A 25,304-nucleotide genomic window follows, 5' to 3' on the forward strand; every position below is an offset into this window, starting at 1 on the left:
ACCACGGACAGGTGGGTGCGAGCTGGGCCCCTGCCTGTCTTGCCAACACCACGGACAGGAGGCGTGAAGGGCAGCGGCAGCCTCCCTCCTGCAGGGTGTGGGGAAGGCCCTGCTGAGCCTCTGACATGGGGTCCTGGGGGTGGTAGACCCCCCTCCGCATCCTGCTCTGCCTCGGTGTTGGGTGAGGTGGAGAATCCGATCCCTGCTGGGCACGGCGACACTATTGGACCAGAGAGCCAGAGCCGGGCCTGCCTCTGCCGAATGGCACCAGGGTCCCTGCCATCAGCCCTGCTGACCCTGCCCAGCACAGACACAGGAGCAGTGCCGGCTGCTGAAGGCTGGGGCAGGAGACATGCTCCCCGAGGGGCCACGCTGATGCTGCTGGGCGGGGACAGGGCACTCTGCTGCCTTCTGCTTCTGGGAGTGAAGGGCAGGAGCCTGCATGTCACTCTGCACATCCTGCGTAAGATCTCCGGGCTGAGACAGGCCCTTAGGTAAGGCACAGACAGGGTGCCCCACCGCAAGAGGAGTCCTGCATTGGCGACACGCTTCCCTGCTCAGCCCCAAGGAGCTGGCAGCACAGGCCCCCCCCCGCCAGAGTCACCCAGGCTGAGAGGAAAGATCAGAGGCCCTTCCCAAGGGCTCCCCAGTGGAAGACCCAGCCGCATTCCGCAGAGAAGCACAGGGCAAACCCACCCTGGCACGGGCAGCTGGGACCATCAAACGCTTAAGGAAATCATCCAGAAAGAAAAGAGTAAGGTCCAACACTGGCAGAAAAACAGCAACTTAGAGCAACAGAGAACAGGGTTCACTAGGAGAAGAAAACTCCAAAAAGCACTATTATTAACATCAAAGACATAGTGACCCCACTGCACTCATGAACACTGACAGGATGTTTTATACATAAAAGAATCCTCAGAGAACAGAAGCAGACTCTCAGGAAACGAAGAGTATGGCAACAAATAAAATAAGAACAGGTTAACAAAGCTGAGAAAATACAGAAGGTAGGACAAAAATAAGGAAAGTAGGATCAAAAAGATTTAAAAGAGAGAAAACTATTCGAAAATCCAACATCCAAGTAACAGTTTCAGAAAGAAGACACAGAAAACAGAGGAGAGGAAATGATCAGTGAACAGAGCCAAGAAAGCTCTCGAGAGTGGAAGGGCGTGAAACGCCAGAAGGAAAGGCCCGTAGTGCCCTGCGCAGTGCACAGAGCAGGCCCCGGCCAGAGTGTGTGGGTAACCTGAGGATGCTGGGGACCAGGGGAGGCGGGCAGGCTTCCGGAGAGGAAGAAGCAGGTCTGGGGCATGGGACCCAGGCAGGCAGGGCCCTGAGGACCCAAGCTGCAGGCCGGACCTGGGGAGCGCACCTGCCTTCACTGGCTGTGGTCACCGGCCCCACCTGCAGAGCCCAGGTGCAGGGGCTGCTATCACTACCGGCAGCCAGGCAGTGGGCTGGGGGCAGCTCTGGTGGTCACGGGCCTGCTGACAGTGCTGCCCAGCCAGGTGGAGGCAGCTCACCAGCCTTCACCCTGTTGACCTGGCTGCCTCAGCCTGCTCCTGAAGCTGCTCAGGGAGAATGAGGCCACAAAGGCTCCCCAAGTCCTGCCCTGGGCTCCTGATCCCCAGATGGGCTGGGCAATCCATCACCGGGCCCCCTTGGGGCCACGCCCTCCCACCTGGGACCATAGCATCTGAGGGTGACCTCTTTCCGGCCGAAGCTGTCCTTCCAATGGGACCAATCACTTGTATTCCAGACCCGGCCCAGCCAGCAGGTTCTCCACGGTGGGCGGCAGGAGCGGCTGCAGAACAGGACAGAACCAGGGAAAACCAGTTCCACTTTCCCAGGCTGAACGCTCCCTGGCGGCCTGGGCACGGTGAGCTCAAAGATCAACCCACTGCCCTGGAAGCTTGGCAGGCAGGGACTGTCTTTCCAGTTTCCTCTATGTGGTTTCATGAGGGGACTTAGAGCAGCTGTGTTTAATGTAGATTTGTTGGATGAAAGATGATCATTTCTACAAAAGAACCCTCTGGAAAGGACGTGGCCTGGGCACTAGCTCCCTGGGGTGTGAGTGGAGATCAGAGTGTCCTGAGGAGTGGGGGCCTCGGGTGAGTGGGGTCACGGGTCACCTCTCGTCCCCTGAGGCAGGCCGGCGTCTCCAGGGCCCCCAGCACCTCCCAGGACCCAGAAGGCATCCCACAGCCCGGAAGCGAGGGTCCGAGTGTGACTAGCAGGCGCTGGCACAGATAGGCGAGCCTCTGGAATTAGCGAGCGTCTAACCAGTTGCTAAATCCACAGGCAACATTTAGAATTTGCTAGAGCTGCTATTTGACAGCAGGGAGGAAGAGCTCAGATTTGTTCCGGGTGAAAGGGCTCCTCAGCTGCTGCCTCTTAAAAATCCCCACCGACGCTCTCTCTAGCTTCAGTGTTGAAAAACGATGCTATGTGATACATGTCATTCACATACAACAAATAGATGGATGTGAAAATGTGAGTGTGCATCTGGGCAAGAGCAGGCACACATATGTCTGGCTGTGCATGTGTGTGTGAGGACCATCCCTGGTCCTCCTGTGTCCGAGATTGGTGGGTTCTTGGTCTCACTGACTTCAAGAATGAAGCCGTGGACCCTCACGGTGAATGTTACAGTTCTTAAAGATGGTGTGTCTGGAGTTTGTTCCTTCCAATGTTTGGACATGTTCAGAGTTTATTCCTTCTGGTGGGTTCCTGGTCTTGCTGGCTTCAGGAGTGAAGCTGCAGACCTTCATGGTGAGTGTTACAGCTCTTAAGGCGGCACGTCTGGAGTTGTTCATTCCTCCCGGTGGGTTCGTGGTCTCGCCGGCCTCAGGAGTGAAGCTGCAGACCTTCGTGATGAGTGTTACATCTCATAAAAGCAGTGCGCACCCAAAGAGTGAGCAGCAGCAAGATTTAGCAAGATTTATTGTGAAGAGTGAAAGAACAAAGCTTCCACACTGTGGAATGGGACCCCAGCGGGTTGCCACTGCTAGCTCGGGCAGCCTGCTTTTATTCCCTTATCTGGCTCCACCCACTCCTGCTGATTGGCCCATTTTACAGACAGCTGATTGGTCTGTTTTGACAGGGTGCTGACTGGTGCGTTTATAAACCTTTAGCTAGACACAGAGTGCTGATTGGTGCATTTACAAACCTTGAGGTAGACACAGAGTACTGACTGGTGCGTTTACAAACCTTGAGCTAGACACAGGGTGCTGACTGGTGTATTTACAATCCTTTAGCTAGATAGACGTAAAAGTTCTCCAAGTCCCCACCAGGTTACCTAGACACAGAGCACTGATTGGTGCGTTTACAAACCTTTAGCTAGATAGACATAAAAGTTCTCCAAGTCCCCACCAGGTTACCTAGACACAGAGCACTGATTGGTGCGTTTACAAACCTTTAGCTAGACGCAGATTGCTGATTGGTGCATTTACAATCCTCTATATAGACATAAAATTTCTCCAAGTCCCCACCCGACTCAGGAGCCCAGCTGGCTTCCACTAGTGGATCCCACAACGGGCTGCGGCAGAGCTGCCTGCCAGTCCCGCGCCACGTGCCTGCACTCCTCAGCCATTGGGTAGGCAATGGGACCAGGTGCCGTGGAGCAGGGGGCCGCACCCGTCGGGGAGGCTGGGCCGCGTGGGAGCCCATGGCAGGGGGCGGGTGTGGGCTCAGGCATGGCGGGATGCAGGTCCCAAGCCCTGCCCTGTGGGGAGGCGGCTGAGGCCCAGTGAGAATTTCAGTGCAGCACAGACGGGCCAGCAGTGCTGGGGGACCCAGTGCACCCTCTGCAGCTGCTGGCCCAGGTGCTAAGCCCCTCACTGCCCGGGGCCAGCAAGGCCGGCCGGCTGCTCGGAGTGTGGGGCCCGCCAAGCCCATGCCCAGCCAGAACTCGCGCTGGCCTGTGAGCGCCATGCGCAGCCCCATTTCCTGCCCACGCCTCTCCCTCCACACCTCCCCGCAAGCAGAGGGAGCCGGCTCCGGCCTCGGCCAGCCCAGAGAGGGGCTCCCACAGTGCAGCGGCAGGCTGAAGGGCTCCAAACAAAATGGTGGGGACGAGACGCTTTGACCTTGATGTAAAAGACGTCAATGATAAAGGCCTTTTCTTAAATTGTAAAAATGAATAAACCCCAAGCATGCCAGCCCACACAAATCTGACACACGCCTGGCCATGCTCCCATCAACTGCAGAACGAGAGGTTCTAGGTGCCAAAAGGCCCAGCAGAAAGCAGAGCGCCGTCTCAGAGAGCGGGGAGCTGTGCAGCATGATGCGGGCTCCTGCGTGGGCAGCCACAGGCCGGGACACGCTGACCTTCCTGAAACCTCCACGGATGCTGGAAGCCACAGCCGCAACTCCCCAGATTTAAGCACCTACCCCCCCACCTCCCACGTGGCTCCTGGGGACTAGAGGACAACGTGGAGACCACCCTGCCTCGCGTGGCATTCGGGACCTTGCAGGGTCAGGCACCAGCCACACCAGCCCAGCCCTTCCCGACGCGCTGCTATGCACAGCCTCTCCCCCTGTGCCCGCGTGCCTCCAAAGGCCCTTCTCCATGATGACAAGGCGTGGCCTCTGCTGCTGGTCCCAGCTCCCCCTCTCACAGCAGACACACATCGAAGCCTGTCTGGCACGTCATCCAGCCTTGGCCTTAGCGAGCTCCTGACCTGCCTAGGCTGCCTTTCTGGGCCATTCCTTCTGTCTTGCTACACACTACCCCCTCTCTGAGGCCCCCAGGCCCGCTGCTCTGTGTGGCAAGGGTCTTTCTCCCCAGGCGGGGCTGCTCCTGCAAGTCAGGGTGTGTGTGGGAGGCATGTTTTGTTCATCTCTGCAAAGGAAAAGCCAACTCCAGCTTCGGAGGGGCTCCCAGCACCGATGCTTGGCGAGCAGGTGGTGGGGACGGCCCCTCTGCCACTCTCCTCCCCCTGCCCCAGGCCCAGCAGCAAGTGCTTTCTCCAGCCACATGCTTCCACTTTAAAGCCTCTAGTGCCTCCCATCGCTGCTAGGAAAGAGACTGCACGCTCACCATGGCACCCGCCCGGTCTCCAGCTTTCCCCACCCCACACCCACGCTCACACACAGCCCCCGACCCCCATCAACCCAAAGATCGCATGCAGAAGCACTTCCGGGGGGTGACACCCACTGTCAAAGGACCACGTGCACCTCACAGCTGTAACGACAGAGCCTCTAGGTGAAGAATGGCCCCCAGGTCCCCGAGACACGGAGACGCGGATGAAGACCGAGAGCGCGTCAGGGCCCACTCACCACTCCATCAGCCTCCATGCTCGGCCCTAAGGACGCCACGGCACACACTCAGTATCTGAACACTTGAATGGCTGAGCAGATGTAAATCAAACCGCTCAGACTCCGGCGGGTCCCAGAGAGGGTGATGTGTAAGGCACAGCCCATGCATGAGCAATGCTTCAGAGACGCTGGAGGAACCTCGAAACTAGAAGGCATCACAGCTGCCACGTGCAGAGCACTTCCTGGGCCGGGGCCAGACTAAAGGCAGCCCTTTTCCTGCTTTACTCTCGGCAACCCTGAGAAAGAGGGGCCATCCACGGGTGAAAACCGGAACCCCAGGGAGTGGGTGTGACGAAGCAGAGACTGCTTCCGTGGGGGGTCCAGGGGCCCACACACCAAACCTGTGTGGCCAAGGAAGGGTGCTCTCTCCCCACTGCCACCCCCATCTCACTGCAGGGCCATTTGATGTCCCCTGGAGCTGTCTCGGTCCCCTGTTCTCAGTTCCTCTTGACGACCAGGAGAAACCCTGAATGCCCAGGGCCTGGCCTGCTGCAGACACTCAGAGCAGAGGAGTGGCCAATGCAGGAAAGCCATGGGCCTCCTGCCACCCCACCCTGGGCCCACAGCCACCGCCACCCACAGTGGATTCTGGCAGGACACTCGGGTTGCCCCACGTCCACTTTCAACCCACAGTGGGCAGTGCCAACACAGGCACCGACGCAGGGCCTGGAGCTCCACCTGCGTCTCCCTGGAAACCTCTTGCCTGAGGACCCTGATGGGTCCACAAGGCGGGGCAGAGGAAGAGAGCTCTAGAAAAGCAGCCCAGCCTGCAGACCCTGCTCTAGGGGTGCCGTGTGCAAGCAGGAGCTGGGGTGAGGGTGCCCTAGGACAGTGCAGTGGCAGAGAGCTGGCAGCATGTCTGAAGTGCAGCCCGAGGGCTGCTGGCCACGCCTGGCTGCCGCACTGCCCAGGCTGTACTCTGAGCCACACTCCGGTGCAGCCGTCTTGGCACAGCACTGCCATGCAGCCCCTGCAGCTGCAGACCCGGATCCAGTGCCACCCTGTGACGGAGGACCTGCTCCCTTCTGAGCGTCGGGGACACTGAGAGTCCCCTGCTGTCGGCGCTGGCTGGAGAAGTGCTGCTAAAGAAAGGCCCACACCAGCAGAGACGAGTGTCCCCTGCAGAGAGGAACCTACGTGGATGGGATGTGACTTACAAAGAAAAGCCCTTCCAGGAAGGCAGCAGAGGAGCAAGAGTTCACTCCAGCCACCTACTGGGGAGCACACAGAGAAGGGCACGGGCTGGAGAGAGGGACAGGAGGCTGCCGGCGTACGTGTCTCCCGCACTCCCCTCCTCTGGATTGGGGACACCTGAGCATGCGCACTTCCTTCCTGGGGGACACGCCTGAGCATGCCCACCTCCTTCCTGGGGGACACGCCTGAGCATGCCCACCTCCTTCCTGGGGGACACGCCTGAGCATGCCCACCTCCTTCCTGGGGGACACGCCTGAGCATGCCCACCTCCTTCCTGGGGGACACGCCTGAGCATGCCCACCTCCTTCCTGGGGGACACGCCTGAGCATGCCCACTTCCTTCCTGGGGGACACGCCTGAGCATGTCCACTTCCTTCCTGGGGGACACGCCTGAGCATGTCCACTTCCTTCCTGGGGGACACGCCTGAGCATGTCCACCTCCCCCCCACCCCGCAGGACACACCTGAGCACGTCCACCTCTTCCTCCGTGGGACACACCTGAGCGTGTCCACCTCTTCCTCCGTGGGACACACCTGGGCGTGTCCACCTTCTCCCTCCGTGGGACACACCTGGGCGTGTCCACCTTCTCCCCCGCAGGACACACCTGGGCGTGTCCACCTTCTCTCTGGGGGACATACCTGAGCGTGTCCACCTCCTCCCTGGAGAACAGGAAACTCTGTTCGGCAGAGCTGGACTGAGACTTTAGCATCTTCAGCTCCATCTCCAGCTAGGAGAAAGCAAAGGACAGAGGGTCAGCAGACACGAACACACCCAGGTGTGTGGGGAACCGCCACCCAGGCCCTGAGACCGCCCCTGGCAGCACCCCCGCCCTGCCCGGGAAAGACCTCTTTCCCGGAAGCCTGAAGCTGCCAGGCCAGACAGCACTCTAACTTTGCAAACTCAAGTTCTCTCACTTTTTTGTCACTTCCGTCTCCTGAATAGCAACAGATGCACAGGCTCACAGTGAGGTGTGTAGGGCAGATGTGAGAGTCTCTGGGGAGCGGACACACAGCTGGGGAGAGAGCACGCTCCAACGCTGCTGTTGGTTTGGTTTAACAGCCACAAGCCGTCGTTTACTCTGCTACTTCCAATTCCTCTACAGAACAGCGTGAGATGCTGCACCGCCCGGGAGGGAGCCTGGATTCTCTTTTTCTTTTTTGAGATGGAGTCTCACTCTGTCGCCCAGGCTGGAGTGCAGTGGCACAATCTCGGCTCACTGCAAGCTCCACCTTGCAGGTTCAAGCGATTCTCCTGCCTCAGCCTCCTGAGTAGCTGGGACTACAGGCGCGTGCTGCCACGCCTGGTTCATTTTTTGTATTTTAGTAGAGATGGGGTTTCACCGTGTTCTCCAGGCTGCTCTCGAACTCCTGACCTCAGGTGATTCACCCACCTCGGCCTCCGAAAGTGCTGGGATTACAGGCATGAGCCGCTGCTCCTGGCCAGGAGTGTGGATTCTAACTCTCCTTTACACACCTGGGGTAGGAGGCGTCAGGGACAGCAGATGGTGGGGAGGCCAGGAGCCAGAACGGACTGAAGGCTCAAGGAAGAGCAGGGCGCAGATGGGGGCCTGGTCAGGCAGGCTGGCGCAGGCTGAGGGGCTACGTAGGCACCAGCTCCAGGCTCTGGGGATGTTAAGGGAGGCCCACCCAGAGACGCCCCTCCACCACTCCTGGGTTGTCTCACGGACAGGATCCGATGGGCTCAGGGAGGTAAATCCTGCCCCTGGCCCAAGTCAGAACCTTGTTCCCGCCAGTCCTGACCCACTCCAAAGCCCAGCTCACCCCATCACGAAGGGAAAAGGAAGGGCAGCGTGGCCTCAGGGAGGGAAGGATAGGTGCGCCAGCACGTACCAGGGCAGCCGGAGGCCCCCAGCAGTGAGGCTGCAAAGCCTGCCAGACACCCAGGGTGGGATGACTTGAGGGGGGACAACACCCCCTGGGCTGGGGGCCAGCAGGAGCCTGGAAAAAGGGTACTGGGGCAGGGGGTGCACAGCGTGCAAGGGGGTGGGATATGCTAATTACCCTGATCTAATCACCATACGTTACATGTACTGAAACATCACTATGTATCCCATAGATATGTACAATTATTATGTGTGTCCATTAACAAGAAAGATCCACAGTTCAGACAACAAACACGGAAGTCCATGCCCTGAGCAACCTCTCCCCAACTTCCAAGCCCAGCACCACAGGCCCCCGACTCTCAGCCAACCAACGTTGAGAGGTTTGAGCGTATCTTCCTTCCGGAGGCTGCTGGTGCGTATGCCAGCAACATGTCTATGTTCTTCCTCCCACCACACTTTATTTTTTTTAACAAAAATGGTAAGATGTCCTACACATCATTTGGTACCTTGCTTTTTTTTCACTATATATATACACATAAAAATATATACCTAAATATATATGTATTCTGAGACAGAGTCTCGCTGTGTCACCCAGGCTTGAGTAGAGTGGTGTCATCTCGGCTCACTGCAGCTCCCGGGTTCAAGCAATTCTCCTGCCTCAGCCTCCCAAATTGCTGGGATTACAGGTGCACACCACCAAGCCGAGCTAATTTTTGTATTTTTAGTAGAGACGAGGTTTCACCATGGTTGGCCAGGCTGGTCTCAAACTCCTGACCTCAAGTGATCCACCTGCCTCAGCCTCCCAGAGTGCTGGGATTATAGGCGTGAGCCACCACACCTGGCCTTTTCTTCTTTCTAATTTATCTTTGTAGACGTGGTTTTAAATTTTTGTTTCCCGCCCCCTTCACTAAATTCCAATCTACAGCAGCAGTTCTCAGTTGATTCTCTGGGCACACAATCTTATCAACAGCAAAGAGGGATAATTTTCCAATTTTCCTCCTCCTTCTCAATATTGATACCTTGGGCTTCTTTCCCTTGTCTACTTTGGATGACTAGCATCTCCAGAATAATACAAAATCAAGTTGTGATACTGGACATCCTTAGGTGGCCTGTGGCTTCACTGGAGCTGAAGCCAATACTTTATTTACAGCACGTCACCTTTGGCTTCAAATAGGTATTTCCTATCGCAGTGAGAAATTACCCACATATTCCTATTTTATCAAGAGTTTTTAATCAAGGCTGAATGTTGGATTTTGTCAAACGCCTTTTCAGCAAATATGAAGAGGGTATTCTATAAATTGATATCCTAAAATCAAGCTGACAGGCTGGTCCTGGAATAAACCCTACTGCATATGATGTATTTCAACCTGCTGCTGAATTTCACTCGTGACATGTTAACACTGACACTGATACATGTATGCGCGCGCATGCACACCCACACACAGATGCACACACGCACATGCACACAGACGTGCACACACACGCACACACACACACAAAGGCTTGTAAGGCCTTTGCAGTTGTTGGTGTCAGTACACTTCCAGAATGCCTTCCCCTCCTTTTCCCACAGTCTGAACTGGTTTACACAGTGTTCAAAGTATCTGCACTTTGAAGAGCTGGTAGAATTTTCCCATGAAACTGGCTTGGCCTGATGCATTTTCTGTTTCTTTCCTTTTGTGGTGGGGGAGAGCAGCCATGGCAATTTTGGGACAACGTTTTTCTACAATAATTGGTCTGTTTAAAATTTCTCTCTCTTCTGGAGTTGGGATTGATAGGTAACATTTCCCTAAAATGTCATTCATTTCCTTTTTAAATTTTTAAATTTATTAAAATTTTAAATTTTTTAAAAATTTTATTAAATTTTAAAAATAAATTTTAAGTTCATTTTTAAAATTTTTTAAAATTTTTTTAAATTTATTAAAATGGAATTGAGATATAATTCATAATTCTTTTTATAGAATTCAGAGAAAACTTGTAATTCTTTTCAATTTTTTAATTTTTGCTTTTCTTTCCCATCGAGGTATACATAATTTACACGCAGTAAACTGCTCAATCTTCTGTGCACAGCTTGATGGCTTTTTTTACATGTCTACACCTACGTATCCACTGTCCAGATCAGGACACAGAATTCTCAGCACGCCTGAAAGCTCTCGCATGCTCCTGCTCAGTCAATACCTCCAGGTAATTAGTCTTGTTTCTTATTTTGGATGGTGATACTTTGTCAATTTTTTATTAGAACTGTGAATAATTCATATGTTTTATTGGTTTTATTTCAAATAACAGGTATTTGGACTTATTTATTATTTCTACCATTTTTCACTTTCCTATTAACTTCTGCTTTGATCTTTACAAATTCCTACCTTTTTAGTTCACTCAGGTTTATTTTCCTTTTGTTCTCTGACTTCTTGGGTTGAAGGTCTAATCCATATATTTACATGCTTTCTTGTTCAATGATATAAATATTTAAACTTGTGAATTTAGATGGTTCCCACAGGCTCTGATGAGAAGTGTTTTCATGACAATTATTTTCTACATCTTATGCGCTTTTGATCGTACTTCTTTGAACCAAGAATTGTTTAAGACAGTGTTTTGTTCTGTTTGGGTTTTGTTTTTTAATTTCCAAGTGTTAGGAGCTTTTTTTCCCTGATTTTGTTCTTGATTTCACATCACACCGCAATCACAGGAAGTTGTATTAGTTCTACTTATTTTAATTTATAAAGGCTTTCTCTATTACCGAATACACAATTAATCTTTGTGAATGTTTTCTATGCGCTTCCTTTAACATGAGTATATTCTCTAATTTGGGGGATATGGGTTTTACGCACATATATATTTTTCTGTTTTTCCATTATTCTTTGCCCACTTCATATATCGCAGATTAGGACATAAATTCTGCTACTGGCGTCTTTGACAATTTCCCCCTTGAATCTCTCCTCATTTCTGCTTTTCCCGACAGCGGTGACGTGTTATTTGGCTAACCCATCCGCAACTCGCTGTGAAAAGCGCCCACCTTTGTTTCTGAGCGGCTTCTGGCTTGAACTCACACTGCATGGAGATCATAGCTCCTGCTTTCCAGGTTCACTTCACCAGGATGCCTTTGCTTCCCGTATTTTCCAACATGTTTGGTTTTGCTTTGCAATCCAATCAGGAAGTCCTTTCCTTTTAATAGGAGAGTTTAGTCCATCTATAACTGGATTTGTGTCTATTTCTGTTGTATTATGTTGTTATGCTTTCGATTTTGTAGCTTTTACATCTATGTCATTCTGTAGCCTTTTTAACCTAGTTTACTTTTTTGCATGTAATTCTCTCGAGGCTTAGAAAAGTGTGCATGTTTTACCCTAGTTGCTTTTATAACTCAACTTTGTTTCATACCTATACTTTCCTACTAGACAGTACCTACTGCATCTCCTATGTTGAGTACCTACCTAGTCAGATATATCACCCTCACTGTTTAACTTTACAGTCTGTGACGGTTCATTCCACGTGTCCACTGGACAGGACCTGGGGTACTCAGATCAAAACACTTTCTGGATGTGTCTGGGAGGGTTTGTGGATGAGATCAGCATTTGAATCAGGGACTCAGCAGACTGCCCTGGGCAGCATGGGCAGGCCTCCTCCAACCCCTTGAGGCCCGAATGGAATGAAAACTGGAGGAAGCGACCGTTCCTCCCTTGCCTGCCTGGCAGCCTGAGCGGGGCAGCTCTTGCTCTCCGCCCAGGACTGGGGCTCTCACCACAGGCTCTGCTGGTTCTCAGGCCTGCAGAGCTGGACTGGGCACAGCACGGGCTCTTCCAGGTCTGCTGTGCGCAGATGCAGACCACGGGATCCCGGCTCCATGGCCAGGAGCCAGGCCCTCACAGTCACTCTCTCGGGATAGACCAGTCTACTGCACCTGGTACTCTAGAGAGCCTAACACGCAGCTTGATCTACTCTCGCCACCTGATACTACCTTCAGATGGTGTGTTTGCGTCTTCAGCTCTCAACGGCGAGGACGCCAGCCTCATGTTCTCTCCTCCCTCTGCCATCCTGACACTTCTTTTTGAATATATGACACGTAGCACTTACATTTCCCAGCTTCCACATTCACTTCATCTTCCAGTTCAGGAGATGGAACTCTTGCTGCGGGTTCTTCAAGTAGTTTTTCCCGTGATTCGTCTCCCTGTGCATCCGGTCACCTTCCTTCCTGTGCTGCCCCCTCCCCTGCCCTGAGACCCTCCGGGTCCTGTCTCACGCACCCCCCGGCCTCACCGTCTCTTCTTGGAGCATGTGCGTTCCACCCAAGCCTCACAGACTCTACTGCCTCGTTAACTTTTATTTCTTGGCAAAATGTCTGGATAGAATTTTCACCTGCTCAATGTCCACTGTTTTTCTGTGAAACTATTTCTGCCACTTGTTTTCCTTCTTTTTCTCCTTTGCTCTTACAGAAATGCATGGAGTGACCTTTACTGCTCACTGCTGAAGATGAGTTTTATTGAATCCGGCTCTGTGCACAGGTTCACAGTGGGGAAGGACAGGCCTGCTTCCTTTTATCTGAAATCCAGTGACAGTTTTGCTGCGAGTCCAATCAGCCCCCAGTAGCTCCCCTCCGGCAGGAGAGAAACGACGCTGTGAGTTTTCCTAAGAGCAAATGTTCTCTCTGCCACAGATGTGGCTTCAAGCACATGTGATGCACCTGTGTGACCCCTCAGCTCAGCACCAACCTCTGCTGCAGCTGGAACCACACGCCCGTCCAGCTGGAACCACACGCCCGTCCAGCTCGGAACCACAACGCCCATCCAGCTCGGAACCACACGCCCATCAAGCTGGAACCACATGCCCATCCAGCTCAGAACCACACGCCCGTCCAGCTCGGAACCACATGCCCGTCCAGCTCGGAACCACACATCCGTCCAGCTCGGAACCACACGCCCGTCCAGCTTGGAACCACACGCCAGTCCAGGGACCCCTGTTCCAGCTGCCGCCCGCCCCCGCACCGCGGAGCCAGGGTCAGGCGCTGCCTCTCGCAAGGGCTCCTGCCAACAAGGGTGTTCTACTCAGCAGCTCCCTCGCGGAGCTGTCTCCACCGGCACTGCTCCAGACTTCCCTGAGGATGTGTCTGCTCACTGCACTCTCCTGCACCATGGGCTGCCTGCCTCTGCCTGGGGCTTGGTTTGCAGCTGCATTTCTGTTTTGTCAAAATTTAAGTGCCATTTTGGTTTTCACGCTTCTTGTTATTTGTGGATGATTTCCAGGAAACAAGGGGGAAATGCTGACGTATGCCACAATGTTTAGAGCAAAAAATCAAGCCCTTTTATTTTAATGTCTAACCTTAGACTCATAACTAAGCTCCCAACTGTATTCTCACAGTAGCCTATGCCTGCCCCCTCGAGCCTGTGCCATCCAGCCATGCTGCAGGTCCTCCACCCGCCCTGCACCTCCCTGCCAGGCCAGCTCTCACCCCTACATCCCCCTCCAGGCCCACGGCCCAGGACAGTAGCCACAGAGGGGCAGACCCACGATCCATGTCCATGGGCCACCTTCCGCCTACACCCCCGCTCCCATCCGCCATTTAGATCCAATGAAAACGCCGCCTTCCCCACAATCTGTCCTGGCAGCTCCTTTACCCCTCCCCTGCCAGCTGGAAGTACCCATCCCCACTCCTCTGTGACCGCACCCTCTACTCCACCACACCACATGGTGACTGGGCACGTGACTCTCCTCCCCACGGGGTGGGGCGTTCCCTGGAGGAGACGTGGCAACCATGTAGGCCCCGTTGCCAGCACACAGAACCTGGCACACACTCAGTGCTTGGACAGGCACACGGGTGGGCAGACAGTGGGCACAGATGTGGCAATGGCCACTTCCCAGGCATGTCCAGTGTGTGTGCGGCCGAGCTCAGAACGGGGAGGTACTGGGGTGGGTCAAAGCATCCAGGATGAAGCAAAGGGAGCTGCCCATGCTGAGCAGACAAGACCTGGAGTCTGCTCTGCTGTCCACCAATTTGAGAAGCCACGTAGACACACCAGTATTTAAAAGAAGGAAAGCCATTGGGAAGGCGGGGAAAGAGGCAGGTAGGGGAAGAGCAAACGCGAGGATGGTCCCGGGGTGCTCTCGGCACCAACTGCAGCGCCCTCGCCCAGCCACCAGGCCCGCACGGCAGGGGCACGGCCGCCCAGCAGCCCCAGCTCCACGTCTTTTCTCCTGGGGACTCAGCAGCCGAGAGTGGAGGGTGCAGAGGGCTCCTTGTGATGACCTGTGGGACTCGCTGGCAGGGCACAGGCCCGGGGCAGCAGCGTTCTCAGAGGTCACTCACAGGCACCTGTGCCTCCAGCCCTCGCCGTGATGACGGGGATACCACCACCTGTCCCTGGGTGGGAAACCCGGGCTCCCAGGCACGGGACCATGTCTGAAGCTCCGATCTCTGGGGCAGCCTACAGCCTGGGGAGGAGGCTGAGCTGGCAGGAAGTCAGGCAGGCCCCTAGGAGGCATCCTCACTGAGGACCCGTAGAACGCGTACTCACACCCGGGGCAGGCCCATGAGAGGCGAGAAGCAGCAGGAGACCCAGAAGGAAAGGAGTAGCAGGCAGACGGAGCAGCGTGCGGAAGCGCAGGTGGGAAGGTGGGGTCCAGGAAGAGGGCACTGGGGACAAGGAGAGGGCCCTGCTGAACGCTTCCCGACATGGGGGAGAGCCCATTCTTCATTCATCCAACGGTCACAGAGCAAGACTCACCTCCCACACCTCCCAGGGGCAACTCTGCCCCTGCATCAGGCGGCGCACACAGCAGCCTGGCCATCCCCTGTTCAGGCAGCACACAGCAGCCCAGCCATCCCCACCACAGGGATCTGAGGCCCAGGCACTTTGTGGAGCGCCCAGCCTACAAGACTTCAGTGCAGACAGATCAGGGCCCCACCAGGGCAGTGACAGGGCAGGGAAGCCCTCCACAGCCAGGCCTGGGGACAGGACACTGCTCTGGGCCCGGCCCAGGCACAGAGCACTCAGTACCTAAAACCTCGTTTTCTGCGTTTACTTCCTCATGCCTGTATCACGGTAGCTGTGAAGCAGCGGCACAGTCCCTGACGGACTCTCTGGAGGACCCAGCCACACTCCAGGGTGGCCCAGGCGCACAGCATGGCTGGGGAGGGCAGCGCCACGGGCCAGTCCCTGGCAGACTCTCTGGAGGACCCAACCACGCTCCAGGGTGGCCCAGACGCACAGCGTGGCTGAGGAGGGCAGCGCTGCGGGCTAGTCCCTGATGGACTCTCTGGAGAACCCGGCTGCGCTCCAGGGTGGCCCAAGCACACAGCGTGGCTGGGGAGGGCAGCGCCGCGGGCCAGTCCCTGGCAGACTCTCTGGAGGACCCGGCCACACTCCAGGGTGGCCCAGGCGCACAGCATGGCTGGGGAGGGCAGCGCCACGGGCCAGTCCCTGACAGACTCTCTGGAGGACCCAACCACGCTCCAGGGTGGCCCAGATGCACAGCGTGGCTGAGGAGGGCAGCGCTGCGGGCTAGTCCCTGATGGACTCTCTGGAGAACCCGGCTGCGCTCCAGGGTGGCCCAAGCACACAGCGTGGCTGGGGAGGGCAGCGCCGCGGGCCAGTCCCTGGCAGACTCTCTGGAGGACCCGGCCACACTCCAGGGTGGCCCAGGCGCACAGCATGGCTGGGGAGGGCAGCGCCACGGGCCAGTCCCTGACAGACTCTCTGGAGGACCCAACCACGCTCCAGGGTGGCCCAGACGCACAGCGTGGCTGAGGAGGGCAGCGCTGCGGGCTAGTCCCTGATGGACTCTCTGGAGAACCCGGCTGCGCTCCAGGGTGGCCCAAGCACACAGCGTGGCTGAGGAGGGCAGCGCTGCAGGCTAGTCCCTGATGGACTCTCTGGAGAACCCGGCTGCGCTCCAGGGTGGCCCAAGCACACAGCGTGGCTGAGGAGGGCAGTGCCGCAGGCAGACTTCTTGGGAAGGGCCACGATCCCACGGCAAGAGCCTGGAGGACAGGATTCCCGGCAGCCAGGGCTGCCTTCCAGGGGCCCTGCATGTGCTCCGGGCAGTCCTAGCACTGAGCCTGTCTGTGGAAATCATTCTCTCTGGCCAAACCCTGTGCCCGCACCAGGCTGCAGGAGGCAGGGCCATGTGTGCCTGGCCCCTCCACACCCCTTCCCAAGGCCCACAGATGGTGATCTCCTCCCTGACAAGGCCCCGACGCCCAGCAAGACTGAGAGCCCTTCCTGGGCTGCCTCACAGGGGCCTCTCATATCATATACCTGAGAAGGGTCTAGTGTCTAGAACACATGCAGACTCTTACCACTAACCAACAAAACAACCCATTTACAAAGCGGGGAATGGATGGGGCAGACACTTCTCCAGAGAAGATAGATGTGTGGCCGATAAGCACAGGGTGAGCAGTTCAGGATCACTGGCCTCAGGGGAACGCAAACAAAAGCCACGGGAGCCACTTCACACCCACCAGGACGGCTCTAACGAAACATGGAAAATGGCGGCACCACTGTCACTTCTCTCGCCCAAGAGCGTTCATTTGTGTCCTCTTAGTTACGATTAGTCTGGCTAGAGGTTTATCAATTTTATTTCGCAGAAACAGATTTTGGTCTCATTTACGGAACTCAACTGTATGTTTGACTGAGATGAAGCAACCTGTTGATTTCAGGTGGGGCCGACAGGGAGAGGGGAGCAGAAAGCCGGGCACGGGGTGGGAGCCCTCGGGACAGGAGCCACCTCACCCTGGAAGACGGAGCTCGCACAGCAGCATGTGTGCTGCCCAGACCCAAATTGGAACAGGCGTGGGGACCCTGGGAGAGCAGCCTGAGCGTAAGCACAGACGTCCCGGCAGCAGCTCCAGCCTCAGCGTGGACCAGCCTCAGCGCAGGTTAGCTTCAGCATGGACCAGCCTCAGCGTGGCCCGGCTTCGGCATGGACCAGCCTCAGTGTAGACCGGCTAGTCCCATGTCCCTCTGCCTACAAGGTCCCTCCCTCCTGGAGTGCAGGCCTGGCCTACCAGATCCACTCATAGCCCCAATCTTCATGAAACATTAATGCTAATGGTCCTTGTAGCAAACTCACTGTGCAGTATAACCTTTAAATAGAGACCTTGCATTCGGTTTAATTTGGGAAGATGCAGGGTGTGCTCCCAGGGGCCTTCCCTAATGCCACAAACTAATAACAAGAGGAGGAGCTGGGTAACTCCCCCCACTGCAATTCTAATTAACGAGGCTGCTGCTGAGTGCCAGAGTGAGGGCGCCCACATGCACGTCCACCCGCCACCTCATCACCAATTCATGTGGCATCCCTGAGTCTCAGCTGCACCCTGTACCCCGTGAGGTGGTGAGGCTGAGGCCCAGAGCCTCACAGAGCTCTGGCTGCAATGTGAGGGCCTGATCCCAGGGCTCCCCGGGGCTGATTGGGGCAGAGGCTCCAGGTCTCCAAGAGATGAGAGGGTGCTGAGGTCAGAGCTGGGCATCCTGGCCAGAGACCACCTTTCTGCTCAACTCTGCACCCTCTGGCACCAGGAAGGCTTCTGGAGTGGCTATGGCTTCCTGAGGAGGCCTGGGGGGGGGATCTTAAGTGGAGTCCACTCTCCAGTTTCCTTTCCAGCCTGGAGGAGACACAGGCGCTATGGACCTATGGGCCATGGACAGCCCTCTTGGCTCACCCAGCCATTTCCTCGTGAGCACAGATGTGCGCCTGAGCTGGGAAATGCTTTCTCCTCAGAAAAAAGCAGCCCAGCCGGAGGGCATGTCCCGGCCGAATGTTCGCCTGAGGCCACCTTCATTTCTCAGTATGACTCCTCAGGCACCGCCCCTGGGACGAGGCCGCTGCAGAACCAGAGCAGCTGTGCTCGGAGGAACCGGGGCCTCACCACCAGGGCTGCAGCGTGCCCTGGGCTGCCACTGCTGGCCTCGTGAACACCGCTGGGTGCCTGAGCACCTGTCCCACCACAGCGCCGCTGCTGGCCTCAGGAGCACCGCTGAGTGCCTGAGCACCTGCCCCACCAGAGCACCGCTGCTGGCCTCACGAGCACCACTGGGTGCCTGAGCACCTGTCCACCAGAGCACCGCTGCTGGCCTCACAAGCACCGCTGGGTGCCTGAGCACTTGTCCCACCAGAGCACCGCTGCTGGCCTCACGAGCACCGCTGGGTGCCTGAGCACCTGCCCACCAGAGTGCCACTGCTGGCCTCACAAGCACTGCTGGGTACCTGAGCACCTGTCAAGCAGAGCGCCACTGCTCTGACTTCCAAGCTGGATACCCAGCCCCATTTACACTCATGGAGGAGCGTTGGGAAGCCAGATGGGTGGTGTCTCTGTATGTGGCTTCCAAGGGCTCCAGAACCTTCACTGGGATCAATGAGGCTGCCTCCTCAACAGGAGCAGTTGTTAACACTGGGGAGGGGGCACAGGTGTCAGAAACCTTTTGAAGATGGCAACTGCTCTCTGGAGAAAAACGTGTGCACGTAACGGAAATGTGTATGCAGCCTCAAGGGCTTTGTGGAGAGCTGAGCACCTGCCCTGGGATGCTGGATAAAGAGCCCCTGCTTAGAAACAAGCCTGAATTTGAAAGCTCTCCCCACAGAAAGGGCCTCCCTCCCTCCTATCAGCTCCAATCCTACATCTGCCTTTTTAGGACATCTGAGGCCACCTCCTGTCCCTGTGAAGCCTCTCACTGTGGAAGTTAACTCTGCTGGGGGAGCTTGGGGAAGGCTGTCTGCCAGGGCTGCTGGCTGAATCACAGGCAAAAACAAGCCCCCAGGCGGCCCAGTTCAAGAGAAAGTCCCAGTGTCTCCAGAACAGGCGGATGCAAGGATGGCATGGGCTCTACGTCAGGGAGGCAGGCGGCAGGGGCAGGGGCAGGTGCCACCATTGTGGGCCTGGGGCCAGAATGGGATCAGCTTATGGAAGATACTCGTACCTGAGAAAAAGCTTAAGCCAGAAAGGGCCACTGCAGAGACACGACAAGTTTAAATCACAGGAAAATGCTTCGTACTTAGGATGAGGGTACGATGTTTCCCCTATACGGAATTACTACCATAATTTTTCAAGATAAATGAACTGATTTCCTTTCTTGTGGTTATTATAGACTCAAGCTAAGTTTCGTGGAGTGGAATGCACGGGGGACTTCACTGCTCTGAGTCTGAAGTGCCCACCTTCTCCTCATCCCCGCCCCCAACGCCCAAAAGAGGCCCCCATGGGTCATATGGCAAGGGAGCCGCACCGCGACGAGCTTGCCTTCCCATGTCAGTCCACAGACCAAGGCAATCCAAGAGGACTGGCAGGAACCTTGGCAAGCTCCCTCTAAAGTTTACTGGAAAAAACACTGGAGAATATCTAAGACAATTCTGAAAGAGAAAATAACACAAAGGTCACGACGTGTCAGACACACTCTGAGGCTCTGCTAGCTCACACACTGTGGCACTGGCCCAGATAGAAAACAAGCTTATGCGTTCCCTCTGCACTGAGATTTTCTTCTGGTTTTTGGAGGAGAAGCAGGGATCCAAATCCTCTACAACCAAGGTCCAGACATTATGCCTGAGAAATCTATTTTCTGGGCTAAGAAACCATCTTCTCAGGCTACTGTTTCCAAAATGCAGATGATCCTTGCAAGGTAACAACATTAAATCACCAGCATCTTCTCATAAGATCTTTGGAAACTGGGAAAAACTGAAAAGGCTGGGTGCTCACACTGGGAAAGGGGACAGAGGGAAGAGGAAGCATCCTCCTTCCACCTGTCCCCACTCAGCATTCGGCAGATGCTTTAAAATCCCCAGCTGAATGCCTGGCCCTGGGGTCCCGTCCTGGTGATTTCACAGAGGGCCTGATACGAGGAAGCCCCCTGCAACCGCCCTGGCCACAGGGTCTGGGGTCAGCCTGCCTGGGTGTGAACGCTGGAGCACTCTCTGCCACTGCCTGTGCCAACACGGGCAGGTCACTAATCCTGGCTGCACCTGTTCCTCGTCTGAGTATCTGGGGCCATAATCAGCTTGTGGGTTTGCTGTCAGGATCACAGTGGGATGATGTGTGTAAACAACAAGCGTGTACTCATGACGTGGTGAGCAACAGCACACACTGGCTTTGCACGTACTACCGCCACACCCAGGGCAGCACAGTGACGATGGTGGTGGTGATGGTGAAGGTGCAGGCCCCGTGAGGGCAGGGAGGGAAGAGCATATCTGCGATGCAGGGGCAGCAGCAGGGGTCCAGCTCGATTCCCAGGGAGGCTGAGGCTCCGCTGGACTAAAAAGACGTCCTCGGAGGGGGAGCAGCACAGGGATTGCTTGGAAGAGCGTGAGAAGATGCGCTCAGAGGGCGGGGACATCACCGTGGGCAGGGCAGGCCTATCAGGCGCTGAGGGACCAGGTAGAGACCCCCCAGTAGGAGGACGGGGCAGGGCAGTGAGCGCCCACCGGCTCTCACACGGCAGGAAGGTGGGCCCATGCCATGCACCGTGCGCTCCCGCTCTCATGCTGAAATCCTAGGAGGCAGCCTGCGGAGGCGAGGAGGCCGTCAGGCGGACCCTCAGGGAGGGGATTAGGACCCTCATAAAAGGGACCCCAGAGCTCCCTCGCCCATCTCACCATGTGAGGATATGGTGAGAGGGTGCCATCTGGAACCAGGCAGCCTCTGCAGACACCAGACCGGCCAGTTCCTGATCCCGGACTTCCAGCCTCCAGAACTGTGAGCAACAAATGTCTGCTGGGGTTTTATTTTATTTTATTTTTTAAATAGAGACAAGGTCTCACTCTGTTGCCCAGGCCAGTCTCAAACTCCTGGGCTCAAGATTTCCACCCGCCCCAGCCTCCCAAAGTGCTGGGATTACAGGCATGAGCCACCGCGTCCAGCCAACATCTGCTACTTTAAGTAGCCTAGTCTGTGGCGTTCCTGTTGGGGCAGCTGAATAGACAGACGCGCAGCCACAGGGTCTCTGTTCCCTCAGACAACGGCCTAGAAGAGGCGGTCAGCAAATGCTTGCTGAATTAGACAACTTCCCTCCAATGCAAGAGGCATTTAAAGCAAAGATTGCTCCATGAGACACTTGCTGTGGCCAGCACGATTCCTTCCGCTCTGTGGAGGAGCCTCGGGGCACGCACTGAGGATGAGGCTGGACGCAGGGAAACCTGAGCTGGTGAACGGGCAGCGAGCCTGGAACCAGCCCCGGGGCTGCTGAGGAGGATCAGGCCCATGTTCTCACCCAGAATCGCTTCCCAGAACAACTTGGATCTTCCCAGCACACCAACTCACTTAGCTTTGTGAGACTCCAGGGAGGCTCCCCCTTCCTGTCTCCACCCTGAGGACCAGGCAGTGAAGCACCTGCCTGTGGCCACACAGCAAGAGAGGTGACAGGTATGGCTGAGGGAAGGGACCAGTTGTGTGGGATGGAAGGACGGACGCAGGAGCCCCAGGCGGGGGCCCAGGAGAGGCCGCTTCCAGGGCTGGAGAGGAGGAGAATGAGCTGAGGACACAGTCTCAGACTTTGAGCCATTCCCCAGACCTGCCCTGGACACATCCCTGGCCCCAAAGAGCCTCTCCAAGCTCAGGACACCTGCACACCAGGGCACGCAGGGACATACATGCTGGTGCAGCATGAACTGAACAGGTTGCCAGGAATCAGGAGGCTGCCACCAGCCATACAGAACCCCGGTGCCAGCAGTGAGCCCCGGTGCCAGCAGCGAGCCCCTCCAGCATGCCCCCAAGCACGAAGCACTCCGGTCAGAAGTAGTGCTTCATCGCGTAGCAGGATGGGTCCAGAAGGTGAAATGAGGTACTGTCAGTTACCACACCAGGAGGCTCTCATGATCATTCATCTGGAGGCACTGGCCATGCTGGTGGATGTGACCAGACAGATTTCGGGCCGGGCACAGCCATGAGGACCGGCACTGAGGAGGGGCTCACAGCTGCCTGGTCCATCCTCAGTATCAGCACCAGTGAGGACAGAGGCACCAGCCACACCGCCCGTGAGTGCTGGGCCCTATGGGTCTACACACAGCTCCTGGGCAGGCAGGGTCCCCCGGGTCTACACACAGCTCCTGGGCGGGCAAGGTCTCCCGGGTCTACACACAGCCCTTAGGTGTGCACGGCCCTACAGGTCTACACACAGCCCTTAGGTGTGCACGACCCTACAGGTCTACACACAGGCCTCACTGGGATTCTCTTCAGGACAAGCTCTACCAGTGCCCTCACCTTCCCATGAGAAGCCAGAGGCTCTGAGAGCCACACGGACCACAAGCTCCTGCACGGGAGACCCCAGAGAGCCTAGGGCTTCTCCATGGGCCCACGGGACCTGCCCTGCTCATGGTCACCAGATTTCAGAATCTGTTTGTAAAGCACCTGCCGCTAGGCCCAACTCAGAGTAGGCTTCGACACCCTGCCCATTTCAGAGATGGACAAAGAAGGGTGGGGGACGGGAAGTGGCCTGTCCGGGCCTCAGTGCTGCTGCAGCCACGGCCCTTGGTGGGGCAGACTTGGCACAGGGTGCTCCTGGGAGCAAGGAGCAGGCGCAGAGGGGCCACAAAGGGAAATCAGGAATCAAGGAGGATGCTGCTTAATCAGAGCTGAGAGCAGCATAATTCCCTCTAAATCGGAAATTAAATCTTCACTCCTCACTCCCCAAAGTATATAAAATATTAGAGGATTTTTTATAGCTGTAATCAAAAGACTCCTAACTCCAGCCACTGCGGGCCTAGCTAATTAGGGGGGTTCACTAATGATACGACGATGGCCCAGGAAATCTCTCCTTGCGATATTAATTGCATTTAAAGAAAAAAACATGAATTGTACTTATGCTTACTAATTAGTACGGGTTTGCTAATTAATAATAAGAAAGTCAGAGTGCCTTTGTCTTGTCACTGGCAATTAACTAAAGATTTAAGTTTTTCTTTTTTCTCTCTTTTCTCCTTTCCTAAATAACAAAATGACTTTGGGTTGGAAAATAGCAGGTAAAGGAGCTGCAGGCTAGGAGACGGGACGGGCACCAGGGCCATATCCCAGACCACTGTGGACAGAAGGCGTGAGCAATGCAGTCCGCCCTGCCAGGAACGTGGCTTCTCCACACAAGCCCTGAGGGTGCAGACCACCTAGGCCCCAGCCTTTCCAAGGACAAGAGAGCCCCTTCCCCAGACAGCACCTACTGCCGAGCCAGTCACAGGGAACTGGGTGGGAGGGGCCTCAGAGCCAGACCCGGGTGACTCCAGCCATCCCAGCTCAGGGCGAGCTCCCGCTCTGGTTCCTCCACCATAAAATGAAAAGGGAGTCAGGCTGTCCCGCAGCCCAGAGACCCCCTTCAGACAGGACCATGCGCCTGCACCTATAATCCCCGGGAAGAAGCCATGACACTGAGGGCTCTGGGTCACACAGAGAAGAGGCGACCTGGAGCCCAGGGCTGCAGAGCCCAGTGCGGTGGCGGGGGCAGGGGAGGGAGGCCACTGGCCTTCAGGAATGCCTGGCAGGGGCCAGCCCCATCCACGGTGCCTGTAGCCCCCTTGCCTGGCACTGCTGTCCCCAGGACCTCCTCTGAAGGGCTCTGCATGGCAAGAGGGGCACAGAGCCAGTGAGACCCCTCCTCTCGTCCCTCGGGAGCCCATCTGGCGGGCCTACGGCTCCAAACAAAAGACGGGGCCAGGAACAGGAGCTCAACCCGGGGAGGGGTAAAATCACGGTCCTGCTTGGGGGCAATCCTCCCACCACCAAATTCGAAGTCAAACGCTGCAGCTTGGGGCCCAGGCATTAGCGCTTAAACGGTGCGGGGTACGACGAATAAGGAACAGAAATTATATGGGCTAAAAAAGAAAAAACGCAGGTTGAAAAGCAGCCAAACCTCCAGCCCAGCGCTGTACCAAGCGCACCTCACAGCCCCCTGACCAGACCCAGAGATCCGGAGAAGCCAGCACTCCGGGGGGCCACACCCACCCCACCTGAGGGCCCAAGACCAGTTTCCATCTCCCTCCCCACAAAAGAGGCCTGGAGTGAGCAGTTCCTCCAAAACTGTAGCCAGAGAAGGGCCGATGCCCGGGTCAAGATGCCAGCTCCGAGGCATCCGTGTCACTGTGGGACATGGGGAGTCCACGCTCCAGGGCAGCTGCAGGCGCTGGACAGGTGGCTCAGCCATAATGCCGAGGGCTTGGCCTGTGCTCAGACAACTCCGTTTCTAACCCTCCTGGCCTCCTGCACACGCAGAAGCGTGGCCCCCGGGCACGTTTCAATTCAGGCCAACAGTGAGGCAGCCGGCGTGTTGACACACAGAACACCAGGGTCTCCACAGGGCATCTTCAGATGGGAGCATCCCTCCACCCACCCCAGGCTGTTGCAGAGGCAACAGGAAAAGGGGCCTCACTGAAGTGTCCAGAAAGCTCAGTCACTGAGAAGGAAGCACCGACAGCCCTAGGGGCTGGGAACAAGGAAGGCCCTGGGCGTGCCCCCCACCAACCCCCTGCCAACCCCCCGCCAACCTCCCACACAGGCGGAAGAGGGCCCTGGCATCCTTCCTGAACACCTGCACTCAGGGGAACCAGACCCCACAGTCCACAGAGCCCCCCTAACCCGCTCACTGCTGGACACCAGACCCCACAGTCCAGAGCCCCCCTAACCCCACTCACTGCTGGACACCAGACCCCACAGTCCACAGAGCCCCCCTAACTCCACTCACTGCTAGACACCAGACCCCACAGTCCACAGAGCCCCCCTAACCCCACTCACTGCTGGACACCAGACCCCACAGTCCAGAGCCCCCTAACCCGCTCACTGAAGCAGGAGCATCTTTCAGGCCTGCCCTGCCCCGAGCCATCCCAGATGAGGGCAGAGGAATGGAAACCGAGTCTCAGACCTGCCATTAAACAATACACTTACGATGGGTTCCCCTGCAAATTACATCAGCAATGAAAGCTCACAGCAGAACACAGGGAGGAAAATAAACAAAACAACAATACCCCCAGTATTTCTACAGCCTAAAGAGAAACGTGGTTCATACTCCAAT

At 56.2% G+C, this 25,304-nt stretch overlaps 1 protein-coding gene and 1 long non-coding RNA gene across 35 annotated transcripts in view; one reads left to right on the plus strand and one right to left on the minus strand.

Annotated features, from left to right (window-relative positions):
- The window catches only part of MAD1L1 (mitotic arrest deficient 1 like 1), a 414,737-nt gene that overhangs the window by 156,332 nt on the left and 233,101 nt on the right, over window positions 1–25,304 (minus strand). For all 34 annotated transcript variants that reach the window (XM_024241280.3, XM_063725878.1, XM_063725875.1 and 31 more), the window contains one exon: window positions 7,145–7,233. In XM_024241280.3, the coding sequence (XP_024097048.1) occupies window positions 7,145–7,233 (89 nt within the window). The remainder of the gene's footprint in view (window positions 1–7,144; window positions 7,234–25,304) is intronic.
- Window positions 10,289–13,550, plus strand: LOC129053686 (uncharacterized). Its single transcript, XR_008518470.2, has 2 exons — window positions 10,289–10,530; window positions 12,774–13,550. It is a non-coding gene; the product is annotated as an uncharacterized LOC129053686 (long non-coding RNA).

This window comes from Pongo abelii, chromosome 6 (assembly GCF_028885655.2).
Source record: "Pongo abelii isolate AG06213 chromosome 6, NHGRI_mPonAbe1-v2.0_pri, whole genome shotgun sequence".
Taxonomy (NCBI): Eukaryota; Metazoa; Chordata; class Mammalia; order Primates; family Hominidae; genus Pongo; species Pongo abelii.